This window comes from Lacerta agilis, chromosome 7 (genome assembly GCF_009819535.1).
Source record: "Lacerta agilis isolate rLacAgi1 chromosome 7, rLacAgi1.pri, whole genome shotgun sequence".
NCBI lineage: Eukaryota > Metazoa > Chordata > Lepidosauria > Squamata > Lacertidae > Lacerta > Lacerta agilis.
The window spans coordinates 38,289,253-38,314,278 of NC_046318.1; the positions used below are offsets into that span (position 1 = coordinate 38,289,253).

The 25,026-nt window shown below is 39.7% G+C and overlaps 1 protein-coding gene across 2 annotated transcripts in view; it reads right to left on the reverse strand.

Annotated features, from left to right (window-relative positions):
* Positions 1 to 203: 203 nt before the first annotated feature.
* Positions 204 to 25,026, reverse strand: part of GNAL (G protein subunit alpha L) — a 121,218-nt gene continuing 96,395 nt past the window's right edge. For both annotated transcript variants that reach the window (XM_033154875.1, XM_033154876.1), the window contains exons 6-12: positions 8,529 to 8,583; positions 7,332 to 7,405; positions 6,160 to 6,218; positions 5,802 to 5,922; positions 5,299 to 5,429; positions 3,347 to 3,414; positions 204 to 2,898 (exon numbers count right to left, since the gene is read on the reverse strand). In XM_033154875.1, the coding sequence (XP_033010766.1) occupies positions 2,752 to 2,898; positions 3,347 to 3,414; positions 5,299 to 5,429; positions 5,802 to 5,922; positions 6,160 to 6,218; positions 7,332 to 7,405; positions 8,529 to 8,583 (655 nt within the window). In that variant the 3' untranslated portion in view covers positions 204 to 2,751. The remainder of the gene's footprint in view (positions 2,899 to 3,346; positions 3,415 to 5,298; positions 5,430 to 5,801; positions 5,923 to 6,159; positions 6,219 to 7,331; positions 7,406 to 8,528; positions 8,584 to 25,026) is intronic.

Consider the following 25,026-nt stretch of genomic DNA (forward strand, 5'->3'; position numbering starts at 1 on the left):
TAACAGGCTTGCAGAGGATTGGCTAACCAGGCAGAAAATTGAGGACAAACCTCTTGGATCTGTAGAAGTAGCTGTGTGCAATCTGTGTATCCCACTGGCACACGCTATGATGTCTGGCTGAAATTAATCTCTGGAATAGAAGGCAAGCAGCTCCTTTCTCTTCCCACCCCTATATATATATATATATATATATATATATATATATATAGGCCTAGTGCATCATTGCAATAAACCATAGCGAATGATTTACAGTAAATGCAGAAATTTCTCCTCTAGCATGAATGGGAGCAACAAACCACAATCCCTTGTGTAAACTTTAGGATTGCGGTTTATTTTACTCCCAAACAAACCACAGAGGGATGTCAAGGTTTATTTCTTGGCTTACCAACTGTGGTCTGTTCATAGTGAAACAACCCACATTCCTCAAGTCCACATGTTACACTAAGCCAGGACTGTGGTTTGTTTCTCTTGCTCACTTTGTGGCAGGAGCCATCTTTATGTTACAAGTAAGCTATTAACTATGGTTTACCATGATGGGCAAATGCAATATGAGTGAAGGGCCTTATGCTTGGTATTAGTGATGCATTTTATGGGAAATGGTGTTGACAGAATCTTGCACTTTGATCCTAAACACTTGTGTCTTTCTAACGTTTTGGAAACATGCATGGTTAGCATTACTGAAAAATCATTAAAATATATCCAACTAGCAGTTTCAGAGTGGAACTAAAGTGTTGAAAAGGGTCTTAGAAAATACAGTACCTAGAAAGATTACTAATGTGATCCCTCTGCAGAGTTACAACCACAACATGTCTGCCCAGTTGTCAGGAAAAAACGCCTGGGCTTACATAAACAACAAACATGCTATCCTCCTTTAAGAATTGATTCACATTGGGTGGCTGAAAATATTTCAAAGAGTAATTTGCCTTTAAATTTAAAGCAAAGGATGAAGATAATCCAAGTGATACATAATCTATGAAGGTATGTAGGCTAACACTTCTAAATTTTGTTATTGCAATTACAAATTTTAAACATTTGTACAGGTTACCTTGGACACAGGAAACTATGTACTCTGACATAACACCTATGTATAAAATATAAAAGCAGTGTTATAGTACTGAGAAGGACATGCCTTATTGCTACTGCAATTCTTGCTTTTATATTATACTGTACCACAACTTATTTTGTGAATGTCATTTGCATAAATTATTCAAGTTTGAGAAATATCCACACATTGTGATTCTACAATATTTAAAATAAAACCATTTTCTAAGGTCTCTTTATTAAGAGAAATAAAATTGTCATCTTGTAATTCTCTTAGGCCAGACACAAGGGTTAAACCTTTTCTTCTTTCTTCCAATTTCCACAATGAAAACGGCTGTTGCAACAGAGATTGAAGAGCCTTTATCTAATGGTGCTTCTACACATTCACAATCTGTGCGATTGTGAAATTGGCTATGAATGACCAAAGAATTACTGAACATAGGTTTTCTTTTAAAGGTAAAACAAAACCCTTGGTTTCCATGAAAACACCAGGTTGCAATTTGGACACTTGAATCAATTTCAGTGTTTTAAAGCTAAGACTGAGAAAGGCATATTTGCTGCAACATCTGGTGGCAGTAATAACTTACTTTCAAAGGTATATGACTAAAATTTGCATAATTTATAATTTTTTATACTAAAGAGCATTTCTTTTTATATAAACCAGAAAAACCCTAAACCCTACAGAGAAGTTTTTTACCTCCAGTCACTGCTGCAGGTAAAGTTGACATCAAGCTGTACAGCGCAATCAAAAACATACTTACATCTTAGCTCGTTTTACAGGTACAGCCATAATCAAGGCACAAAGATCTTCTACAAGTATTTATCTTCAATAAAATTGTACAAAATAATATTACACTTTACAGTCTGTACAATATAATAAACCAGCAGTAAAACAAAAATAATATATATATATATATATATATATATTATATATATAGGGAGAAGACTGTTGTCCAAAAATGATCTAAAGTAGTTGGATCATTTGTGGACAGAAGAAACAAAAGTGAGGGTGAATTTTCTGCCTAGATGCAAATAGTCTGAAAAAGTAGCTCTGAATTCAAATGCCTGAGGTGCGTAGAGACTCTTAGCTCCAAACCTCCAGAAAAATTGCTCATCTTCCCTGTGCCTCACTATCTAGTCTATTTCCTGTGCCAATAATGGCTTAGAAGAAGGTCACCTTTGTCAGATGACCTGAAACTCAGTTATGTTAAAAACTGTGACTTATATTGTGGTGCTGCTACATCACGCATGTATATATCCTCAACAGTATTTCACAACCCTAAAACAAAGTGCATTATTCTCCCCCCACCCAATCTATCAAGTACTCCTCAGCGTCACAGTAGAAAGGAAACCCATGCATCCTGCAAGTATAACATGGTGTTGCCCAACTAGCAGATACCAGCTTGAACAAACCTGCGGGGGGGGCGGGGGCGGAACTAGCAGGCTATGTCCAATTAAAAACAAAACAAAAATGCAACTAAACCTAAGGAAACAGAGGTAGCCAAAGGCCTTAGTGGAATGACACAGAAGTGGCATATAAAAATAAAGCACACACATCGTCCCATAAAGCATGAACTGGGTTGAAAGGCTAATCAAAGTAAACAAACTGAGGAGGCAGACGTGTATCTATATAGCATCTCCCTCTACTTCACATGAGGAAGTCAGAAAAAAAGATGATGTTTAAAACCACAGGCTCCATGGTGTTCTCAATTACAATAGTTCATACTGCCGAAGGTGCATTCTCTGAATGATGTCTCTACAGTCGTTGAACACTCTGCGGATGTTTTCTGTGTCAACTGCGCATGTAAAGTGGGGGTAGCAGTAATGCTTTCCATCTCCAGTCGCCGTGCTTATTCTCTGCATGGGGAAGAAAACCAATATAGACTCAAGATCCGAAACGCACAAACTGTACCTGCCATTGGACAGCTATCAACACAACAAAGTGCTGCTTTGAGAAGTGGAAGGCAGACCTGGAGATGGCAAAGTGTGCGTGTGTGTCCAATCTAAAACCAGAGGGTTACATGCATTAATCTTAGTTATCTGGTTCACACAAATGGGCAAGCCCTTCTAAAAGGAATACCAGATAGAAGACAAAATAATTCTATGTAGCTAGACAGGTGACCAGGCATGTTTTCTTGATTTATAAAACGGGAACGTTGATTAATGATTAAATAACAGCTGGATTTCAAGATGTTACACATTTTCTATAACGTTCAAAGATTATACTAAAACTCCTTTCTGGTCAAATGAGTTTATCAACAGTAAATTAACACGGCCAGTCAATGCTTTTTAAAGTGTCACTTACTAAAAATTCATCCCGGATAAAAAACTTTGCTCTTGTAACTTTGGGGTCTTCTCCTGCATCTGGTGTTGCTGTTAGGAACATGAAATAATAAGTAGTAATGACATGCAGATATAAAAAAAGGAAAGTATGGTTAAGGCAGGTTAGATAAACATGGACAATTTACTGCCTTTTATATATCAGTACAATTTTATGGCTAATGCTGTCAAATGTAAGAACATTTATTAACTTACAATAAAACTAACCTCATTTCACACACTTAATCCCCGGAAGTCGCTGAACAGTAACATTCCTTACAATAGTAACATTCAGGTACATCATTATCTACAACTTTATACTGTCATCATTGTAATATACATCAGATAAAATATTCCCATGTGGGCAAATGCTCTCTTGATTACCGTCTAACCAGTGGTGACTGGTGCTCATTGGGCCAGTAGGGCATAACGCAGGGAGGCCAACAGTAGGTGGAGCCAGAGCCAAGGGCAGGTAGAGACATTTGTATCTGCCTCCCTGCTGAGTTCTATATGGGCAAAACTGAGTCTGGAGGAGGAGGAGGAAGCAGACAGCCTTTAGGGTGGTTGTGAACAGTGTAGGAGGGCTTGGCATCAAGGTAGGTTGGATGGGGAAGTGCCCTAATGGACCAGTGCACCTAACACGACGCAATATGGTGAGGAGTTGGAAGAAAGGAATTGCTCAACAAAGCAACAGTTGTCTGAGATAGGAACATTGCACAGAACACATTAACATTTAAACAAGATGGAGGATTTGCTTCCAGTTTATCCACATTTTGGTTGTGGCAATGAAACCTTCATAAATGATTCTCATCTGGCCTAGTCACGTGGAATGCTCAGTAGTTCAAGGAGCTAAGCAGTTTTCAGTCTTGCTTCTCTTGAGTATTTGTTACTTTGTCTGGTGGAATTTGGGAAAAGAATCTGGAAAGTAAGAAACCTAAAGGGCAGGAAGTCCAGAAGCAAGGAGGCTAATGAAAGAGTGAAAAGCGGGTAAGGGACTGAGAAAGATAAACGTGAACAAAAATTAGGTAGAAAATGAGATAAAAAACTTACTGAGGCGAACAGTGCTTAATATATTGTGGGAGAGTAGAGGATTGTTAGCAAGGCTCCACAAGGGCTGGGATCTACAAATCTGACCTTGGGAGTCAGCCAAAATTTGTGCCTGCCAGTGGCCCCACCCCACCTCTGAGGGAGGTGCTGGGTCTTGTTTCTGATACTGTACTGACCTTCATTGACCTGTAGAGGCATTCTGAAATGTGGGGACATGGGAAGCTACTATTTGTCCATGTCAGTATTGTCTTCGTTTACAGGCAGCAGTTATGCAAAGCTTCAGAAAGAGGAGTTTTTCTAGTCCTGCCTTGAGATATTAGTGATTGAATCTGGAACCTTTTGCACTACAGAACTATGGCCCTCGAAACTGCAAGCAAAGTCAGGAAAGAACTACCTTTCTGAGCTCTCCAAGTTTGGGAAGAGGAAGGGGTTTGCCAAAAAGGTTGTCTGAGGCAGCAGCTGTTAATTGCTTCTGTCATGGCCATGGTGACTGTCAGAGCTGCAGAGGGGACTGGCGTATCTTGTCAGATCTGCTCAGACCTGCTGTGGCAGAAGTAGTGGGTGCTACTGAGATCCCACCAGTCCTGAGGATAGTTTGCAGCTCAGCCCAATTGCTGGAAGTTTTCACCACTCTTTCCTCCTTCCCTGCTGGTTTTCCTCTCTTAGGCAACTGCCAAGCAAGGCCACATTTCCATCTGAACTAACCAGCCTATTAGTTTTCTAAAGGTTTATTAGTGTTACTTGGAACAAAATATATCTTAACTTCTGCGTTGATATATTTGCTTTGATATATATGTGAGACATAACTTTATTTAAGGAATTTATGCATGACATTAAAGGAAACCAAAGATTACCCTAGCTACTTAATCACAATGCAGGTAAGAAACTCACCATCTTCAGGTACAGTGTAACGTGTGAATTCAGGAAAATAATCTTCAATTTTAGACTTCCCTGCCAAGACTTTTTCAGCCAGCATATCTTGTTTATTCAAAAACAAAATGATAGAAATTGTCCGTAACCACCTGCAAAGACCCACATGTTAGAATAATCTCATACAAACATCATTCAGTGTCCTAATTTCCAACAGCAGCCAGCCAGTTGCTTCTGGCAACACAGAAGCAAGGCAAGGAAGCTTGGAAGCAGGGGTGCTGACTTGCCCCACATTGAGGGGGCCTGGCATCATGTGATGTGTCCTGCCCCCACCTGCCGCACCAGTGCTCACCAAGTGGTGGTGGGGGGATGGGGAGCACAGAAAGTGATCTTCACTCTCTGCGTATCCCATCCCAGCCCGGTGTGCCAGTGCTTGCCTAGTGGCAGCAGAGGATGGGCAGCTAGAAATGTTACATACTATTCCCCCCTCCCAATATAGTTGCTCTGTTGTATGGGAATTTTACCTGTTGTTCCAGATACTTTTGAAGAGGTCCAGGGACTCCCGTAATCTGTTTGTGTTGTTGTCTTCCCTTATGACCATGTTGTAGCTGCTACAGGCCACGACAAAGATAATAGCTGTGACATCTAGAGGAGAACAGACCACCCAAAGAATAAGATTTTTAAAGTGTTGCATCCATTGCCACAGTAAATAAACAAGTTTTATGTGGAATTTATATAAATGCAATTTATGTTATACAGACAAAATGGTAAAGATTTCTGAAAGTTTAGAAACTCAGATCAATCTAAATTATGTACACTTACAACATAAAATAAGGGGGCTGGAAACATTCCTAGAACATGTAATGTGAATATATTGCTTACCGTTAAAACACTGGATCCATTTTCTTCTTTCATCTCTCTGACCACCTACATCAAACATGCTGTTGAAAAGCCAGAGGGTGTTACGTTTTGGCATGCACAAGGAAAGTTACACTTTGCATGCTATGTTGTCAAACTTCCAAATGAAATTGCAGTATTTACTGCATGAAAAAAGGGACATTCCCCCAGAGCTTTCCTGTTATATACTAACAGATAGTTGGGGAAACACAGATCAGTTGTGAAAGGGGGGGGGGTGAGTCTGGCTGAGAGTGCAAATTTACAAACATGTCTCAAAGGCAAGACCCAAACAAGAAAATGGGCCAAACAAGTCTACTGAGAAAAAGGGCAGGGATCCTCTATCTCAGACATAGGCAAACTCAGCCCTCCAGATGTTTTGGGACTACAACTCCCATGATCCCTAGTTAACAGTACCAGTGGTCAGATATTATGGGAATTGCAGTCCCAAAACATTTGGAGGGCAGAGTTTGCCTGTGCCTGCTCTATCTGCTCTAGTGGTTCATAGGACAGAAGGAATTAACCTGACATTCCTACAATACTTTCACAAGGCTGAGAAAGTTATTCAGCTTTACTATTGTTTTATAAGCACTGTTTAGAATGTAATCATTTTGAGATGCAGCATATCTTTAAGGCCTAAGAACATTCCAGAATATACCAAAAATTTCAAATGGGTAAAAGTATTAAAATGGTTCATTGGGAATGCTTCATTGCTGCAGTCAGTCTAGAAAAAAGTATCAACAGCAAACATAGCCTAGATGTTAATTAAACTTCTCTTTGTAGTAGCTATCATTGCTTTCGTAGGTATCAAATATAAAAATTCAAAACACAGGGATTTTAATGTTCTATTTGAATTAGGTCTCATGAAATAACACTTCCACTCTTTCATTATCATTATATAAAGCCTTGGAAATACATCATCTGAAATTTGAAAGTTCAAGGACTATAATTTACCAAAAGAAGTAAATAATCAGCAATGGCTTGTGCAACAAATGGAGCTGTTGTATACGTTTCAAGCTTTGCTCTTCTCTTGTGCAATCTTGTTGCAGCCCACAAGGTTATTTGAAAAAAAAATGGTGTTTTTTTTTAAGTCAATTTGGTTGCCTCTACTTTACCATAATGACAAAAGTTACAGATTACTACAGTACTAGTGTACTCACTGAAAGTTTACTTTATCTACTTGGAATCTTGTCTCAAAAATCCCAGATGTCAAAACCCTGCACCTCAAGAGATCCTGGAAAGAAAAAACAGAATCAGAAGTATATAGTTTTTTTGTTTAAAAATGCACTTGTTTATACTAGGAGTACAGGAGTAGCCAACGTGGTTCTTCCAGATGTTTTGAATGACAATCCTCATCACCCCCTGACTCTTGGGACATTCTGCTGGGTCTGGTGGGAGTTGTTGCCCACAACATCTGGGAGGCATCACATTGTCTACCCTGGACTATACAATTTTAACTGATATATCAACATTTCGGTGCAACTGTTGCACAATGTGAATTGACACAACTGTTTCGTCAGCTGGCTCTCTCTTCTCGCTAACTTCTCAAACTGCACAGTTCTTACCATATCTGGCTAAATTCCCTCTGAAAAGGTATGTCTTTGTGTCTATGCCAGACACCATGGTGGCACATGCCTCACAATCAGCAGTGAAAAAAGGGCTGATGCGTTTTGCTTCTTAGGCATCAGGAAATGCAAACAAGGAGTCGGGTGATATTTACTTTTTGATACGGTCCAGGATCTGAAGACCTGCTTAGAATCGAGCAAGGTGGAACTATTTTACTTTTGTTATTTAAATGGCTGCCTCCACCCCGCAATACAACCAATTGTTTTTAATGTGCCCCCCCCCCAGTTTCAAAAGCAGTCTGCCACATGGCATGGAAGGGAAAAGGTTAACGCCCCTGTTGTTCACAAAAACTAAATTCACCAGTTGTGGACGAAGGACTAGAACACTTCAACAAATGATCTGCACTCTTTGTGATTGTGATCTCTGAATTTTAAGGAAGCAAACACGACAAAATTAACTCATCCTTCATTTGAGACATTCTCCCCCACCAAACGGTTTGAAATTAGTATATTTAAAATTAAATACTATGGGTTGCATCCAGTGGTGTCTGTGCACTCATGAAACAAATCTACCAGTAAAAAAGGGTCGGAGGCAATTTTTTGATGCCTGTTCTGGAGGGTCCCTCAGGAACCCAGAGCAGGTTTCAGTGGCATAGAGCATACAAGGGAAATACCAGACATTGTTCCACTGAGTTTTATTCTCTCAGCAGATGGACACCACTGGATGCAACTTTTTTAAAAAAAATAAAGATGGCTTACAGTTCACAGCCAGTTGTTTTCCACTTTACTCACCTGATCTGTGGGTGTGTAATCAATCAGACTGACACTGTCTATTCTTTCTAGAAAGCTGAAAGAAAATATAGCTGTTAACCATGGAAAACCTAATATATCTAAAACCCCCAATAACAGCTGCCTCATCCCCACTATTATTATGATACATATGGTGGGTAATCTAAGAAACATGGTTAAAGTTGCAGCCAGAACACCATTTATCCAATACTTTTTACAGTACAAGGGCCCCGAATAAAAGCCTATACAATCCAAATGTTGGATTAATTACCTGTCAAGAAACATGTAAAAGGTGATATTTGGAACTTTAAAAAGCTAATGCAACAAACATTTAGGCAACCACTATAACAACCCTGTGGATGTGCATTGTTTAGTGTATCTCTGCAGAACTAGTACAGCACCTTCACTTTCTAAAAGACAACCTTTTAAGAAATCATAATGCATATTTATTGTTAGATTACCCATCTTACTGACCAACTAAGAAATTGAGTAGACCCCATTAAAATGGAAAGACTGAAGTCTACTGATTTCAATGGGGCTACTCTGATTAACGAAGGAGGTTATCTATTGTTGTATGTGGACCATTGCTTGGATTTTTTTGCTCAATTCTGGTAGTTTGTTAATTTAATGTTTTTACTTGAGTTTTAAAATATTTTTTCCCTTAACCTATCAACAAGATAACTTGCCCTGCTTTACTTTTAGTTTTAGGAACCTATGAATCCACCAAAAGGTTTATTTTCACAAGGGATACAGGCACAGCTACAAACATAAGACAGGGAAGAACCAAGACAAGGCTCCTAGGAAAGATGTACGTATTAGGAGGATTAGCCCTGACTCATATTACCTGAATTTCCAACGCCTGTTGCTATGGCAACAGGCTGACTACCAGGAAATAAAAGTGTGGAGTTAAAGTTTTAAAGAAGAGCAGACATCAAGCAGAGAGAAGTGCTGGGTTATTTCCAGTTTACAGGAAATGAGAAGCTGTTGTTCATTTGCAGGCTTATATGTCTCTCCTCAATAAACCGCTTTAGTTTTGCAACAGCAGTGGCTAAACTGCGGCCTGCAGGTAACAACAGCCCCAGCTAGCGTGATGAAGAATCAGGAATGATGAGATGTGGAGTCCAACAAAATCTGGAGGGCAACAGATTAGACACACACACACCCTCCTGGTTTAGAGGATAAACCTAAAACCTCTCTCTTTCCCACAATAGTAGAGCTATTGTAATTTGGAGTGCTGGCTGGATATGACAGTGTTCTTGGGCACCTATTTCTAAGGCTTATGATGCCACTAAAACAGACATAGCCCTCTTTCCTAATGCCATATTGTAGGATACAGTTGTGGAAGGGTCACACTACTCTGTGATTGGAGCTTCCAACACATTTTCTTTTGCTCAATGCAACTACAAGCACCTTAAGATTTTTATCTGGGCTGTGATACTGGTTTAAGCGCAGCTCTTTCCCTGACTCCAATCACCTTTCAAAACTGCTGCTAGAGTGGGAACAGAAGAGGTTCTCACATTGTACTGAGAGAAAAGAGTTAACTCCTCCCTCAGAACAACGACCCGGATTCAAATTGGCAGGGATAATAGCAGCAGCTCTAAGTGAAAATACATGACATTTGGAGATCTGATCACAGATCCTCCACAGCATATCTATTTTGGCAAAGTCTAGTGAAAGTTACAAGGCAAAGTGAAGATTTGTTCAAGGTTGGAAATGAAGTTCCGGCTGGCGACGCCATAGCGGGTGGTCGGGGCTGCTTCGGCTGCGAAGCGCCTGATCCATCCCGGGGGTTAGGAGCCCCGCAACCGCAAAGCGGGGCTCCGGTTGGGGCGCGGGAAGAGCGTCCCGCGCCCTGGGCTCCCCGGCGGTGCCCGTTGTGCTCCGAACCCTTCCCCCGCTCCCCCTGTAAAGGGGGGGTGGGGGTGAAGGGACTACGGAGCCGGGCCATAGGGGACATGCCCCAACCGGGATGTAAATGCGGCGACAAATCCCGAGATGAGCGTTGAAGTTCTACCTGTGATGTTAGGTCCTGAAGAACCCGGAGGTCGTAAGTACGAGATTGGACTAAATATTTTACTGTATGGAACGATCCGGGGGAAGAAGAAAGGCAGCCTGTCCTTTTCCCTTTGGTCGGAAGAAGCTAACCAGCTTGAATGACTGTTGCTACTAAATGGATATAAAGTATCGGAATTGTGGAGAGTGAGACTGTTACAATTTCCCTTCGGGGAGTAAAGGTGTGAAAGATATCTCGGTTTGAAAGTCTCGGTCTTTGCATACTGATTTCATGGAAAATGGCGACGAAAAGTTCTAACCGGACATAAAGACAGGAATTGCAATATGACACTCACTCCTACCCCTCCTTCTACCGTGTTGGGCTTTGTTTGGAGGCTTGTTTTGAATTCCACTTTGACGGACGAACAAAGACTCCTGGAACTGAGGTTGGAGATTCTCTACTGGAAAGTAAAAGCCTTGTGTGGGGGCCTGATAAGAAATGAATTTCCCGCAGAGGAGGCTTCTGAATATTTTGATACTTTGGAAGAACGCGTCTGCTGCGAGCTGAGAGGGTGGGTAGGAAGATGGAAAGAAAAGACAGGGCTGCTCCAAAAGAAAAAAGACTCCGTCTTTGGGGGTGGCAGCCCCAAGACGGTAATAAGTTCTGTTATATCCAGCCCCCGAGGTGGGAGCTCGAGGGCATGGGACAAAGAATTGAGCTATTTTCAAGAAGAATGGTCTGGAGGAATGGAACAGCCGGGAGATCGTGAGATGGATACTCTGGAGCTCGTTGCAAGGAGCGCTCTGAACTGTGCCTGCCTCTGTGACTTTTTGGGAAGAATAGACAATTGGAAATTTGGCTCTGGCACTACTAGGAGAAAAACAATGGACAGAAGGGGTGTGGGGTGAAGTAATAAATTAAATTGAAAACGGTTGGATATGGTAATCTGAAATTGGAATGTGAAGATCGACAGCTTGATTAGATTTTTTGTTTTCTAAATGAGATATCTGAAGTTTTATGTGATTAGCAACAGATTGCAGGACAGAAGAATAAGTAATGTTTAAGAATAAGATAAGAATAATAGATGAGGATTTAGGATGAGATATGATCATATGGGGGTATTACTAAGAAGACTAGTTCAAGATGAATAGTAGATCATGTTAAGTAAGATGATTTTTGTATTTTATATATAAAAGTATGTTTAATTTTTAAAAGAAGGGGTTAAGAAAAATAGATTAGGTGTAAAACCAATGGTGAAAAGGCAGGGGAAGTCGTGTCAAGATATGGAAATAGAAAAAAAATTTTTTTTTCTGAGAAGAAGCTTAAGGAAGAAGGAGAAAACTTGGCAATGTTTGTGTTTGTTTTAGTGAGTAAGTGATTTGTATTTTTATTAATGTTGGTGTGGGTGTGGGTTTTTGTTGTAATAAGAAAAATGTCAATAAATTCTTATAAAAAAAAAAAAGGAAATGACAAGGTACTTTATACTTTACTTCTATGCCAATCCCTCCTCAGCATGATGAATGTCGTCGCCCCCCCCCCCCCAAGGCATAGTAGCAGTGCAGAGGGGTGAGGTTTTTGGTGGAGAGGGATTGCAGCCTCACTGGGACCCTGACAACCTTCCTTCTCACACATAAGTAATTAAACTCTGTGCATAACAGGTTGTTCTAAGGTACTTGTTTTTAAACACACACTACCTTTATATGCTGCTCAAAAGTTCTAGTTGCATCATATGTCTGATAAACTTCTAATGATAATACAACAACCATATGCAACTCTCCTCTTAATATATACAGGGTATCTATGTTTGCATATGTAAAAAAAATTACACTCAAACATTTATTTGTCTAGGTATGAAACCGCAGTAAACAGTGTTGCCTATGGCTGCCACATAAAAAGGCCTAACTGACTTCATACAGCTTTCATGAGAATGCTACAGTTCAATGAAGTAGCACGTTTTCTTAGAAATCAGTTGCACTGGGTTCAGGGGAATTTACTTCCAAGTAAATGTGCTTAGGATCATGCCTTTAAAGGGTTTGCTACTTAAAGAAGTAATCCATCTCAACCTTTGGCCACAAATGGCCACAAACATTCCTTGCAGCAAAGTGAGCTGTTTGTCCAGAACATAAAACCTGGGAGAGAATTTTGAATCAAGTTATATGGCTGAGAAAATGGGAACAACAAACAAGTCAATCCTGCCTGCCAACAGGGAACTTTCTTTCCCTGTACATCTCACTGTGTTTTCCTTTATCACTTTGCTCTACCATGAACTAACTCTGCAATAAACTGCCCAAAACAGCAATAGGTACAACACAGAAGGTTTCTGAATCTATCTTAAATATTTCACATTTGTTAAAGAGAAGAAGGCCAAGATGAACAATATTATTTAGCTACTGACATTATTATATCTATCTTTAGATTTCTAAGTATCTTTAGTAAGTTGCCTTGGAAACACATCTGACACTTTCTTTGACAAGCAATCTTAAAATTTATCTTATGTAGGCAGAAAACACAAAAGTACAGATTTCAACCTGCACTTTTTTTCTGTTCTGAAAACGTTTGGAGCTAAGGTTTCACACATAAAAAGAAAATGGATATTTATTTGTGAGGAACCCCTTCTAAACTGCTGATATTGAAAATTCTGGAGCATGTGCTTAATACAGTGAAACCCCGGGTTAAGGACGGTCGAGTTAAGAATGCCCGCAACCCAGAAGCTTTTCCAGAGCATGCGCGACCCCCGGATGCGCAGAACGCTTCTGCGCAATTCGCACTACTTCAGGGTTTTTTCTTTTGTGGGGGGGGGGGCGTTTGCGTTACGCATGCCTGTGTTACATAGCGCGATCCAGAATGGATAGAGAAAAGTAAGGCATGCTTTTTTTTTTTTAAAGAAATGCATAAAAATGATTTTTTTTTAAGCCCTAAGCGACCTTGGCCCTGTCTCCACCCCCATCGCTCAGCATGGACACTGAGGTCCAGCTCCGAGGGCCTTCTGGCGGTTCCCTCACTGCGAAAAGCGAAGTTACAGGGAACCAGGCAGAGGGCCTTCTCGGTAGTAGCACCCACCCTGTGGAATGCCCTCCCATCAGATGTTAAGGAACTGAGTAATTATATAACATTTAGGAAACATCTGAAGGCAGCCCTGTATAGGGAAGCATTTAAGGTTTAATGTTTTACTAGGTTTTTATATATGCGGGAAGCCACCCAGAGTGGCTGGGGCAATCCAGTCAGATGGGCAGGGTACAAATAAATAAATAAAATCCTAATCCTAATTTCAACATCATTTTTACTATTCAAAGAAATATTAATACAATCCCAGTAGAAACAGTAGGTTCCTTGTGAATGACTGGTTGTTAGAAACATGGTACCTTTCAAAATGCTACCAAGACAATCTTGGGGAATCTTTAGCCTGCTGGGCCTAATTTGCCTGGTGTAAAGGACAGTTTCAGGCAGTCTTTTGAAACGTACCATGTTTGGAACAGATGTCCAGTGCTCCACTCAGCAAAATGAACATTACGTGGCTTACCACATTTTGAAGTAAGTGAAGTAATACACGTTACCATCTAATGAAGGCCCCTCTTGCAAAACCATTAAATTCAGAGTCTAAAATAACTGTACCACTGAAAAGATGACCAATCCCTATCTGAACTCTACAGAGACGCCATATTATATAGCCTTTCTATCAGGCTGCATCAAAGGAAGAGTTGGGACTGCCGGTACGCTCTGCTGAAAAATCAGCAACTTTTGGCTCCTCCTTTCTTTGAACTGTTTCTATTCCAACTGGTTGTTATAAGAACTTTGTAGCTAATAAGATGTGGCTGAGGTTGGATTTTCCTTCCTTCCTTCCTTCCTTCCTTCCTTCCTTCCTTCCTTCCTTCCCTCCCCACCTCCCAATCCCTTTCCCTTTGATTCTGGATTATAACAAATAATTTGGTCACATGGACAAAACATTTGGTCACTAGAAAACTGCATTTAAAGTTCACCTCTGCTTTTCCAAGCATCAAAGCAACCTGCAGAGGGCAGCAATAATTAAACAAAATGTGCCAGCTCACATTACATTTGGGCAAACAACAAAACTGCATTCTAAATAGTTTACACCTCTGGTTTTCATGCTTGTAAGGTAACAAACACCTTTAAATGGATCCAAATTCTAACAACCATTTAAAATAAAATTCAGTTTATTTGTTGTAACCTATTTATGTAACTGTTAAAATGGGTAACTCATGTTACATATAAGGGACACAAGTTTCAGTATCTCAAATGTGAAATTAGAGTTTTAAGAATTTGTCTGGAAAGTATTTTTTTGTTCTACTATGAAAGTTTCAAATATTGAAATATTCACTTAGTATTTATTTGCATTGTCACACATAAAATAAATCCTGAAGCTAGACGGCCTTGATTATAAAATGGTTGCTAGTTTGTATCAGCTGACTAGATTTAGTGAGATATGGGAGCATGAGATTTATTTAAACAAAAATATTTTACTTTGAGTCTACATCAAAAAACATATTCTCCAGCAATTCTACAGACTTGCTGCAGCAACACTGTAGAATGTCTTCACTGAAAGAAATTACAAATGTGTTCATTAACAATATTTCAGTAACACAAAGAGAGAGACAAACTATGATTCTAATATAGTCAAGCTAGGTTTCTATTAGTAGGTATTAATTTGTGACAAACACATATTTAAATGCTTCACTAACATGTAACAAACTATTTGTATTTAGGATTGGAGATTAAAGAGCAGTTAAAGAGTGCTTTACCCCTGTACATCTCAGGAGATAAAATTCCTCTAAAGGCTCTTCAGAGATCACGATCTAAAGATCAGACAAAATGATTCCTCTTTCAATGAGAGAGGAAATGAGAGCAAAATTCTGGCAGGTTGTAGGCGCTCACTCAGGGTCGTGTTCCATTGGGAATCAAGACGCACTGGAGGCTGTCCTGTCTTTTAAAATGGGCTTTATTAACATATTTTTACAACCTGGGCACAGATGGAGAGTGTGTGGAGTTGACAGCATTCTCATCTCAAGAAGGCTCGTCCTTCACAGCAGCTCAGCACTGCATTCAGAGGCTTTCCAAGTGCCATCTCTGTGCCTCTGCTCCAGCTTGTCTTCAGCCAGCCCTCATGGCATCTGCCCTTCAGCTGCAAGTATAAAGTTCTCTCGACTTCCTGCTTCTCCTTTCCAGAAAACCCCTTGCCAAGCAACCCCTGCCTGCTCACCCGTTCTGCCCGCTATTCCAAGCCCAGTTTTAAAAGATGGCTGTTTTCCTGTGATTACGTCATTGCTCAGCATAACCCTAGCCACCTCCGTTGGCACAGGCCCAGAGGATTTCCCTGTGATAGGCTATCAACACCTTTTGCCATGCTTAATGACTTTTATCCCAGGTGAGGCCCTGGCCTGGAAAGGGAGCTTAGTCTGTATTTTTCCACTGGTCTGGCATCTTCCCTTTAGTACTCAAAAAATCAGCTAAATTCCACCCTTTTATTAATTTCTATCATTCACTAATTCTAACAGCTATAGGTGCCCTTGCACCCCCAAATTCTGTTACCGCAGATCTGTAACATTATTGTCAGAAAGCTGGAAAGGGGTGGAAGCTATCAGCCAGCCTTGGGAACCCACAACCTTGCATCTGGTTAACCCCCCCCCTCAAATACATCATCCTTTTTATGAACTGCAATTGGAAATAGCAATGCTTCCCCGTTTTCGGGAACCTCAAACATCAGTGCCCTTGGTGACATCAGCAGTCATTATTCCAAATTCTGTTTTCTATTTAGCAATGAACTCACTGACTGGCAAAAAGACCATGTCTACTAGCCTCCAGGGAGGTTCTGGAAACATTCTCTTTTAACGTAATAATGTTCAAAACTATTTGTCATATTTGACTTAAGTTGGCATTTAAATACAGAAGCAGTCATTGATAGGGGTGTGGATTTGGGGAGAGTTCATTTTACAGCTAAATTTAGTGTATAAACCATATTTTAGCTCAACTGATATTTTTGGCTTCTGAGCCAAATCATTAACCCCTGTCCTTATATAAACACTATTAAGATTTATATCTGGAAAACTGTCTTTTACACAGAGAGTTTAGTAGACTCCCACGGTTTCAAGGTTAAAATGTATATCTACAGCAAAACTATTCACATGGAACACTCAGGATTCCTACTGCCGTTACCACACAATTTCCAGGCCCAAAACCCACAAAAAACAACACGCGCGCACACACACACACACACACACACACACACACAACAGGCAGGGAGGGAAACATCATTTTGTAATATCAGGCGGTGATAAACATTTCTTGCTAATTGGTGTAGGAACTGTTTAAAGCTATTGCCAATGTACATTTAAGCCAAATTTTCTCTCCTCTGAAATCGCTTGATTCATAGCTGCTGTAAATTATTCAGAGTGTACCCAAAAATAGAACTAATACTATTCTTATTATTTCTGTAATTTAAAGGTTATACAGGCTTCTGCAAAATGAAATCACTTGGGGCTCCATCCAACTGAGTTCAGGTGTAACAGCTGTGCACAGCGGAATACAGTAGATCTCAAAGCTTTCCCACTCACCCCCAGTTACACGAGCAAGCAGTCTGAGGGGGCATCATTATGGAGTGGGAGATCCATGCTTGTCTCACATATTTTTGCCCAGCCTTCCATGTACATGCCATTCAAGTTACTCATACTTCAGATTATGAGGAACCTGTGTGGCAAACAGAGGGAGGACTAGTTGGGGGACATGGGAGCTATGCATGGACCTCTCATTTACAACAGTGCCCTCTCATACCGCCTACTGTGCATCTGGGGTGGGGAAACAGGGCTCTGTTAACTTCTGGGGGTGGGGAGTCTTGGTATGAATGCTGAACGGTATAAGTTCGCATAGATAACTTCTGTGTAAAAGTCATTTGTATTCCCAAGATCTTTAGCAAATTGTTCTAAATTGCAACACAATGGAATCATACTCTCAGTGAAACCGAAGCTGCAGTTCAAGTTCCGCTCACACATACTCTACCATCCTATTTCACACTTCCTCAGCAAATTCTAGCCAGTGCACGCTGTGTGACATGTGTTGGGGACAGTAAACATCCTGTTCGAGTCCCTCATCTTGCCGTAATGAAGGACTGCTTTGCGTAACAGGACAGGATTGCAATCATTTTGTTGCTGGGAAAATGCAATTATTTCAGGGGCTAGTGTAATGTACAGCTCTGTATGGAATTTGGCTGTGCAAGTGTCTTGGATGTGTCCTGTATAATATTGACTGTACAGAAGCACTGATAGATGACTAGTAGCACAATTCTCCCTTGCACCATGCTACACATGACTTCTGCTCAATCTGTACAACAGACACTGGCAGGCCAGATGCAACTGATAGTCTCAGGGCAAAATGGAGAGAAGGCCATGTCAGTTTCATTTGCAGCATCAAGTTTTAAGACCTTGATTGGAGACATAAATTGAACTTATTGAGGGTGAAACCAAGACTGAATCTGCATGTTATAGAACACCCTCCTCAAAAGGTAAGCTTGCAACTCACACACACGCAAAAACTTGAATTGAAATTCTGAAAAATCATCTGGGACATCTTTCTTCTCAATCAATTTAAATAATTGTGTGTGTGTGTGTGTCATTTTATAAGCTATAAATACAGGAAATTCGTATTATTATATAACAACAGAGTTGCCATAGTGTGCATGACATTAGGGTTACGAATGCAGAAGTGAGGTATTTACTTTGCCCAGGCATTTTATATGTTGATATGTGAGTTTATGTTACCGCTAGCATTGATTTAAGGATTTTAACATTTACTGCTGCTGATAATGTTCTGCTGTTTAAATGATTAATTTTCAGCATGAACCCCTTTGAGCATCACACTCTTTCCATATATGAGTCTTACTTCTGAGCTAGCGTGTTAGAAGTGTTAAGAGAGAATTCCGTTAGTCCTAAATTCAGATGGAATATCTGCAGTTGATTTTCCTGGCTTAGGATTTTAAAAGTCCAAAATAATTACATTTTATATTAAAATCTAGCATACTTAAAACTATATAATGAATTATGTTATTTATATCAAACTGCACCACTCCACTCAGCAAGTAGTATTTCTCCAACTGATTTTCAGCCTTGGAGGTGGAGTTGAAAAGTGGGAAACAGTCTAGAAACACAGAAATATAATTTAAGAAGTGTGAAACAGACCATTTTCAAATCTAAAGCTGCTACAGGAATTTATATGAAATTGTGGTGCTGCTTTTTAATAGTCTTCCAAGTCTATTTAGAGATCTTCTAAAGAGCCCATTATGTTAAATAATTCACATAAGAAAAATAATAGCTTTGCAGTATCACAAAATAGCATACTTTATCTGCTAGAATAGTCTGGAGAGCATTGCTCCACTATGGGGAAGTTATGTGACAACTGTTTAATTTGTCAGAAGTGCAAATACACCACCACTGAACAAATGTGGTCTGTGATGCAAGTAAGTTGCACATTAACTTCCACCAAAATATTTAACATACATATTGATGAAATTGCAGAGCCTAAAAGGGCTTGCAATTTCATCTTCCTTACTTTTCATTTTTATTGTATGTAGTGCATACAAAAAACTGATTTAATTGGCTGCCACATGTCCAGATTTTCGGACATATCCGGAATATTGCTGACTCTAACAGTGTCCTGGCGGAAATCAGTAAAATGTCTGTGAAAATCTGGAAGTATGGCAGCCCATGTCAGCAACAACATTTCTGCCAATTTTCCATAAAAATAGCTCAAAAATGGCACTCCCGATTTTGCCCCCCAAAATTCAACAACTTTTCTAACTCTAATTGTGAATATGAAAAACTTCACAATCATACTATTTTAAACATTTTATATATTTATTATAGAGCCAGCACACTACTTACACACATTTAACTTACTCACACTTAACTTGAGAACGGAGGTGGCAACATGAGAATGGGCCTTCTACGCAGTGGCTCCACATCTGTGGACTGCTCTCCCCAGGGAAGTTCGCCTGGCACCTTCATTATATACCTTTTAGGCACCATGCAAAAATGTTGCTCTTTAACCAGGCATTTGGTTGATTTGATTGACATTCTATGCCCTTTTAAAATGTTTTTTTTCCTGGGGGTGGGGAAGTTATTGGGTGGTTGTTTTTATTTTGATTACCGGTATGTATTTTGTGGTTTTATATATTTATTTTATTCTGTGAACTGCCCTGAGACCTCCAGGTAGAGGGCGGTACATAAATTCAATAAATAATAATTTCAACTTTACATGGTTGGCGATTGGCCAGTTGAAATTGCACAAAATTCATGGAAGGTGTAGAGCTTAAAAGTTCTTTTTGAGCTCAGATTTGCTTACCCGGCTCTAGGGAAGCTCTTGAGTGCCCTGCAATATCTCATGGGAGCATCCTAGAGCCCAGTAAGCAAGGCTTGGCGGGTGTGTGTGTGTGTGTGTGTGTGTGTGTCTCCCATTATGATGCCAGCCCCAGAAGATGAGGAAGGCTGTGTAGGGTCAGTTTGAAGGGTCTTGTTTGACTATACACATTTTTGCATATATGCATCATCCCTGGAACGTAACCCTCACACAGGTTGCGAGTGACCTGTATAGTATATAGTATGGATTTTTAAAATTAATGTTATATTGTATAGGTCAGATTTCCTTTTAGCACAAACAAACCACTTTGACAGAAAGAGTCTAACTAGGGGAGGGGTCTGTGAAATACAAAATAATTGGGGAAATGTTTAATGTGAAAGGTCTGGATATCAGGAGTTGCTGAATTGTTGTTGTTGTTGTTGTTGTTCAGTCGTGTCCGACTCTTCGTGACCCCATGGACCAGAGCACGCCAGGCACGCCTATACTTCACTGCCTCCTGCAGTTTGGCCAAACTCATGTTAGTAGCTTCGAGAACACTGTCCAACCATCTCATCCTCTGTCGTCCCCTTCTCCTTGTGCCCTCCATCTTTCCCAACATCAGGGTCTTTTCCAGGGAGTCTTCTCTTCTCATGAGGTGGCCAAAGTACTGGAGCCTCAACTTCAGGATCTGTGCTTCTAGTGAGCACTCAGGGCCGATTTCCTTGAGAATGGATAAGTTTAATCTTCTTGCAGTCCATGGGACTCTCAAGAGTCTCCTCCAGCACCATAATTCAAAAGCATCAATTCTTCGGCGATCAGCCTTCTTGATGGTCCAGCTCTCACTTCCGTACATTACTACTGGGAAAACCATAGCTTTAACTATACGGACCTTTGTCGGCAAGGTGATGTCTTTGCTTTTTAAGATGCTGTCTAGGTGTGTCATTGCTTTTCTCCCAAGAAGCAGGCATCTTCTAATTTCGTGACTGCTGTCACAATCTGCAGTGATCATGGGACCCAAGAAAGAGAAATATCTCACTGCCTCCATTTCTTCCCCTTCTATTTGCCAGGAGGTAATGGGATCAGTGGCCATGATCTTAGTTTTTTTGATGTTGAGCTTCAGACCATATTTTGCGCTCTCTTTCACCCTCATTAAAAGGTTCTTCAATTCCTCCTCACTTTCTGCCATCAAGGTTGTATCATCAGCATATTTGAGGTTGTTGATATTTTTTCCGGCAATCTTAATTGCTGAATACTACTTTTTAATAATACTAACGTTTCTCAGTCTAACAGGTAAATTATCACAGAAATCATATAAAAGGCCTGGTGCCAGTCCGTTGTGGGAACAGCAACTGCACACAAAATGATCCCCATTGCATATAATAACAGAGTCCTCCTCCCTCTTAGTTCATGCATGTGAGACCTAAGCACATCAACCATTATGGGGAAATGGGTGAACTATATGCATTTCAGTAATTCTCTTCCTACCCACTCCCACCTCAAGCAAGCAAGCAAAAGAAAGAATGGGATTGCTGCATGTGAGGTGACCTATCAGTAAATCAACTCCACTAAATGCTAATAAAGAGCGGATTCGCTACTCTAATACAGTACTTAAATATTGACAATTATCTTACAGTGTTTTAAAATACTTTTTCACATGCAAAACTGGTGTAGCTCAGGAAATAAAACACATGGATCCTCAACAGCTCTTTTATTACATAAACAACTAAACTGTCACTTAAGTCTGACACAATGATATATTGTCTCTTGCTTGGCAAGTTATTGTGCTTTCATACTTCCCTAACATATACAACCCTAATATTGGCTAAGAAAAGTACACAGGCATTCCTGCTTTTTTCCATCATGAAATCTTTTCAAATTTTAATATTGTGAAATGGTGAGGTAACGCTTCCTGGTATTTTTATTTTACAGGGTTACTGTACAGGTGAGCAACTTACTGTCTTTAAGGAAATATTAGGTATCCCTCCTGGCAAACTGTTTTCAGTTACATAATAACAGCAAAAGCTTCTGCAGGTCTTGTTTGTCCAAGCTCAGCTCTTTGATTCTATTTGATAAAATGCTTCTGGCTTTCATAAGCCATTCCTGTGCCCTACATTATTACAAAAGAGCAAGACAGGCTTTCACCCCAAACAGGCTTTGGCTCACCACATTCCTACTCTCTTTTAAAAATATATTTTATTGCACCCTCCCCCCAAAAAACAATATAGCTAAACCAAACAAAATGGTTCTAAATTTTCCTGTGTCTTATTATACTGTACACATTACAAACATGATCCCATTTTTAATTAAATAGATTATTTGATTGTCTACCCTCCCTCATCCTATTAATTAACTATATTTACCAATTCCTATACTGTATCCTCATGATTCACTCATCCAGTGTAAGGGTTTGGGACTTCCCCCCAATCAGAGCAAATTGTCTTATGTGCAGCTGTTAACAGATGGGCTGTCATTTCCTTATCTTCCGGAAGAAACCAGTCTTTTATACAGCCAAACAAAATTACAAATGGGTTTGCTGGTACCTTATTGAGCATTAAAACTTTGATTTCATTTAAAATCTTCATCCAAATGAGCTTTATTTTAGGGCAAAACTATATATGTCCTGGCTCCTACCTTTGGCCAAAAGACTCAGAATCTTGGCTCAGGAAATCCCAAAACATTTATTGATACAAACAGTATGGGTTCAGCATGAGCTCTAAATACTGGATATATGTTTCAACTGTTAATAAGCAAAGTTCTAGGATTCATAGCTAGGCATAAGCAAATATATTGTCCAAACACTTGATACTAAATTGTTCAGGGACATTAAAATAAAAAGAGATTGCAAAAATTTCTAAAAGGACTTCTCCAAACTTAGTGAATGGGTGGTAAAATGGCAAATGCAATCCAATGTATACAAGTGTAAAGTGAGGCATGCTGGGGCGAAAAATATTAATTTCACATATATGCTCATGGGGTCTCAACTAAATGTGAATGACTAGGAATGAGACCTTGGGGTCATAGTAGACAGGTTGATGAAGATGCTGACTCAGTGTGCAGCAGCCATGAAAAAGGCAAACTCCACGCTAGGCATTAGGAAAGGAACTGAAAGTGAAACTGGCCAGTATCATAATGCCATTATACAAATCTATGGCACGCCCACATTCGGTACATAGAATGGTATATTCAAAAATTAAAACGATAGTTTTTGCAATACTATGCTTTTAAAAACAGTATGTTTCACATTCAATAAATTTTTAGTCTCCTCCAACACATCATATTTGTCTTTAACTCCTTACTTTTTAATATAATTGACTGATTACGGTAAATGCTCATGAGTATGTGTGACTTGAATCCTTGAATTCCTTAAACTAAGGAATTGCTCCAAGGGGTTAAACATTGTTTACTTAACTTTAAAGTCTTATTCACATTGCATACCATCTATCCCAATTTTATAAACTTGATTTTTTATAAATGAACATTTTGCTAAAAAATAATAATTTCAAGTCTGAGAAAAGCTTACTGGATCATGCATAAATAAAACCATTTTTAAAAGCTGTACAGGTTAATTTTAAACTCTTCCTGCACCACCTTTATCACTATTTCTTTATTAACTCCCATTGCTTCAGCTAAGGTTTCAATAGATAACACAAATAATAAGGCGTTTCGGCATGACATTCCTCTTTTTGGAGGAAAATGCATCCAAACTAATACTGCTGACGGACAGAGAGGCATTTGGAATGAGCCAGGTACTCTAACCTTCTGATAGAATTATCAGGCATGAACCAGGTCCTTTTTGGACCACTGCATTAGGCTTTTAATTTTTGGGAGGCAGTTTATGAGCTAGGGAATGAGAAAACAGCTAGAAAGAGGATGTTGCCCATTCAAGAGGAAACAATCCCTATACATTCATATAACTGAAAAGGGTTAATGTTTTGTTGATTATTTTTATCTTGAGACTTTGCTGTAATTCATCTATTTTAGCATTTATTGTCTAAATTAGCTGTATTTGAGAATATCAGTAAATGCTTAATCTGATAATCCAATGGATTGCTAGCAGTGACCTTAATTGGATGGCAGATGATCCATCTCTAATACTATCTCAGAGAATTTATTCATCTTAACAAGGCTACTCAAATTGAACTGCCAAAATCATACTTTGCTTAAAGAAAAAATAATCAAGTTTAACTACAAAATCACTGTGTGAATAGGACCCATGGAGGGGATGGGGGAAGTCTTGAGATTCAGGGAAATATCTTTATATGGATATGTATTTGGTTTTGTTATAAATTTATATTTGTAAAATCAAATAAAAACGATTAAAATAAAATACAAAATCACCGTGTGAAAATCTCTTTTGTAAACCTTGTGTTATTTTTGTATGATTTGAGTATAAATTATCATAATGCCACCCACAAACAAGAGAGAAGTGTTTGCATGTTGGGGGCAACCACAAGGTATACAGAAGTATACAATATTTAAAACTGCGACCCTCTGAAAGGGGTCCAACCCCACTAAAATGGCTAGATGAAGAATGTGTATGTGGGTGCCAGCGTTATGCTCTCCCTTGATGGTTTCCATTCCCTTTGCTCCAAGACAATGTGGGGAACCAGTGGCCCCCAGAGGTTGTTGGACTCCAACTCACATCAGCCCTAGGCCAATGGATGATGTGAGCCACAGTGCAAAAACATCTATAAGGCCACAGGTTCCGGTTCCCCACCCTTGCTCTAGGATCAACCGTTCAACCGTCAAAGAGCCAGACTGGAGAACTCTTACAACAAAAAGAAGGACTATAGAGCACATACTCCCAAGTTCAGAGAAGCAGAGCAGCTCACCAGCAAAAGAAGAAATGCTGCTTCAAGGGATGCAACATAGGAAATTTGAAATTTGCAACATAGGAATGCAACATAGGAAATTTGAAATTTGCAACATAGGAAATTTGAGATAGACTGTGTGTGTGTGTGTGTGTGAAAGAGAGAGAGAGCAAGCATGTGCAAGTGAACAGCACAGCAGAAAGAATAGCAAAGTGAATGAATGAATGAATGAATGAACGCCCCAAATATATACACCATGGAGGGACACACATCAAGGGCACAGCACATTTTGTTGCAAGGCTCACTTGTGGTGTCTAGTTACAAGCTGATGACCAGTATATCATTACTGGTGTGATAC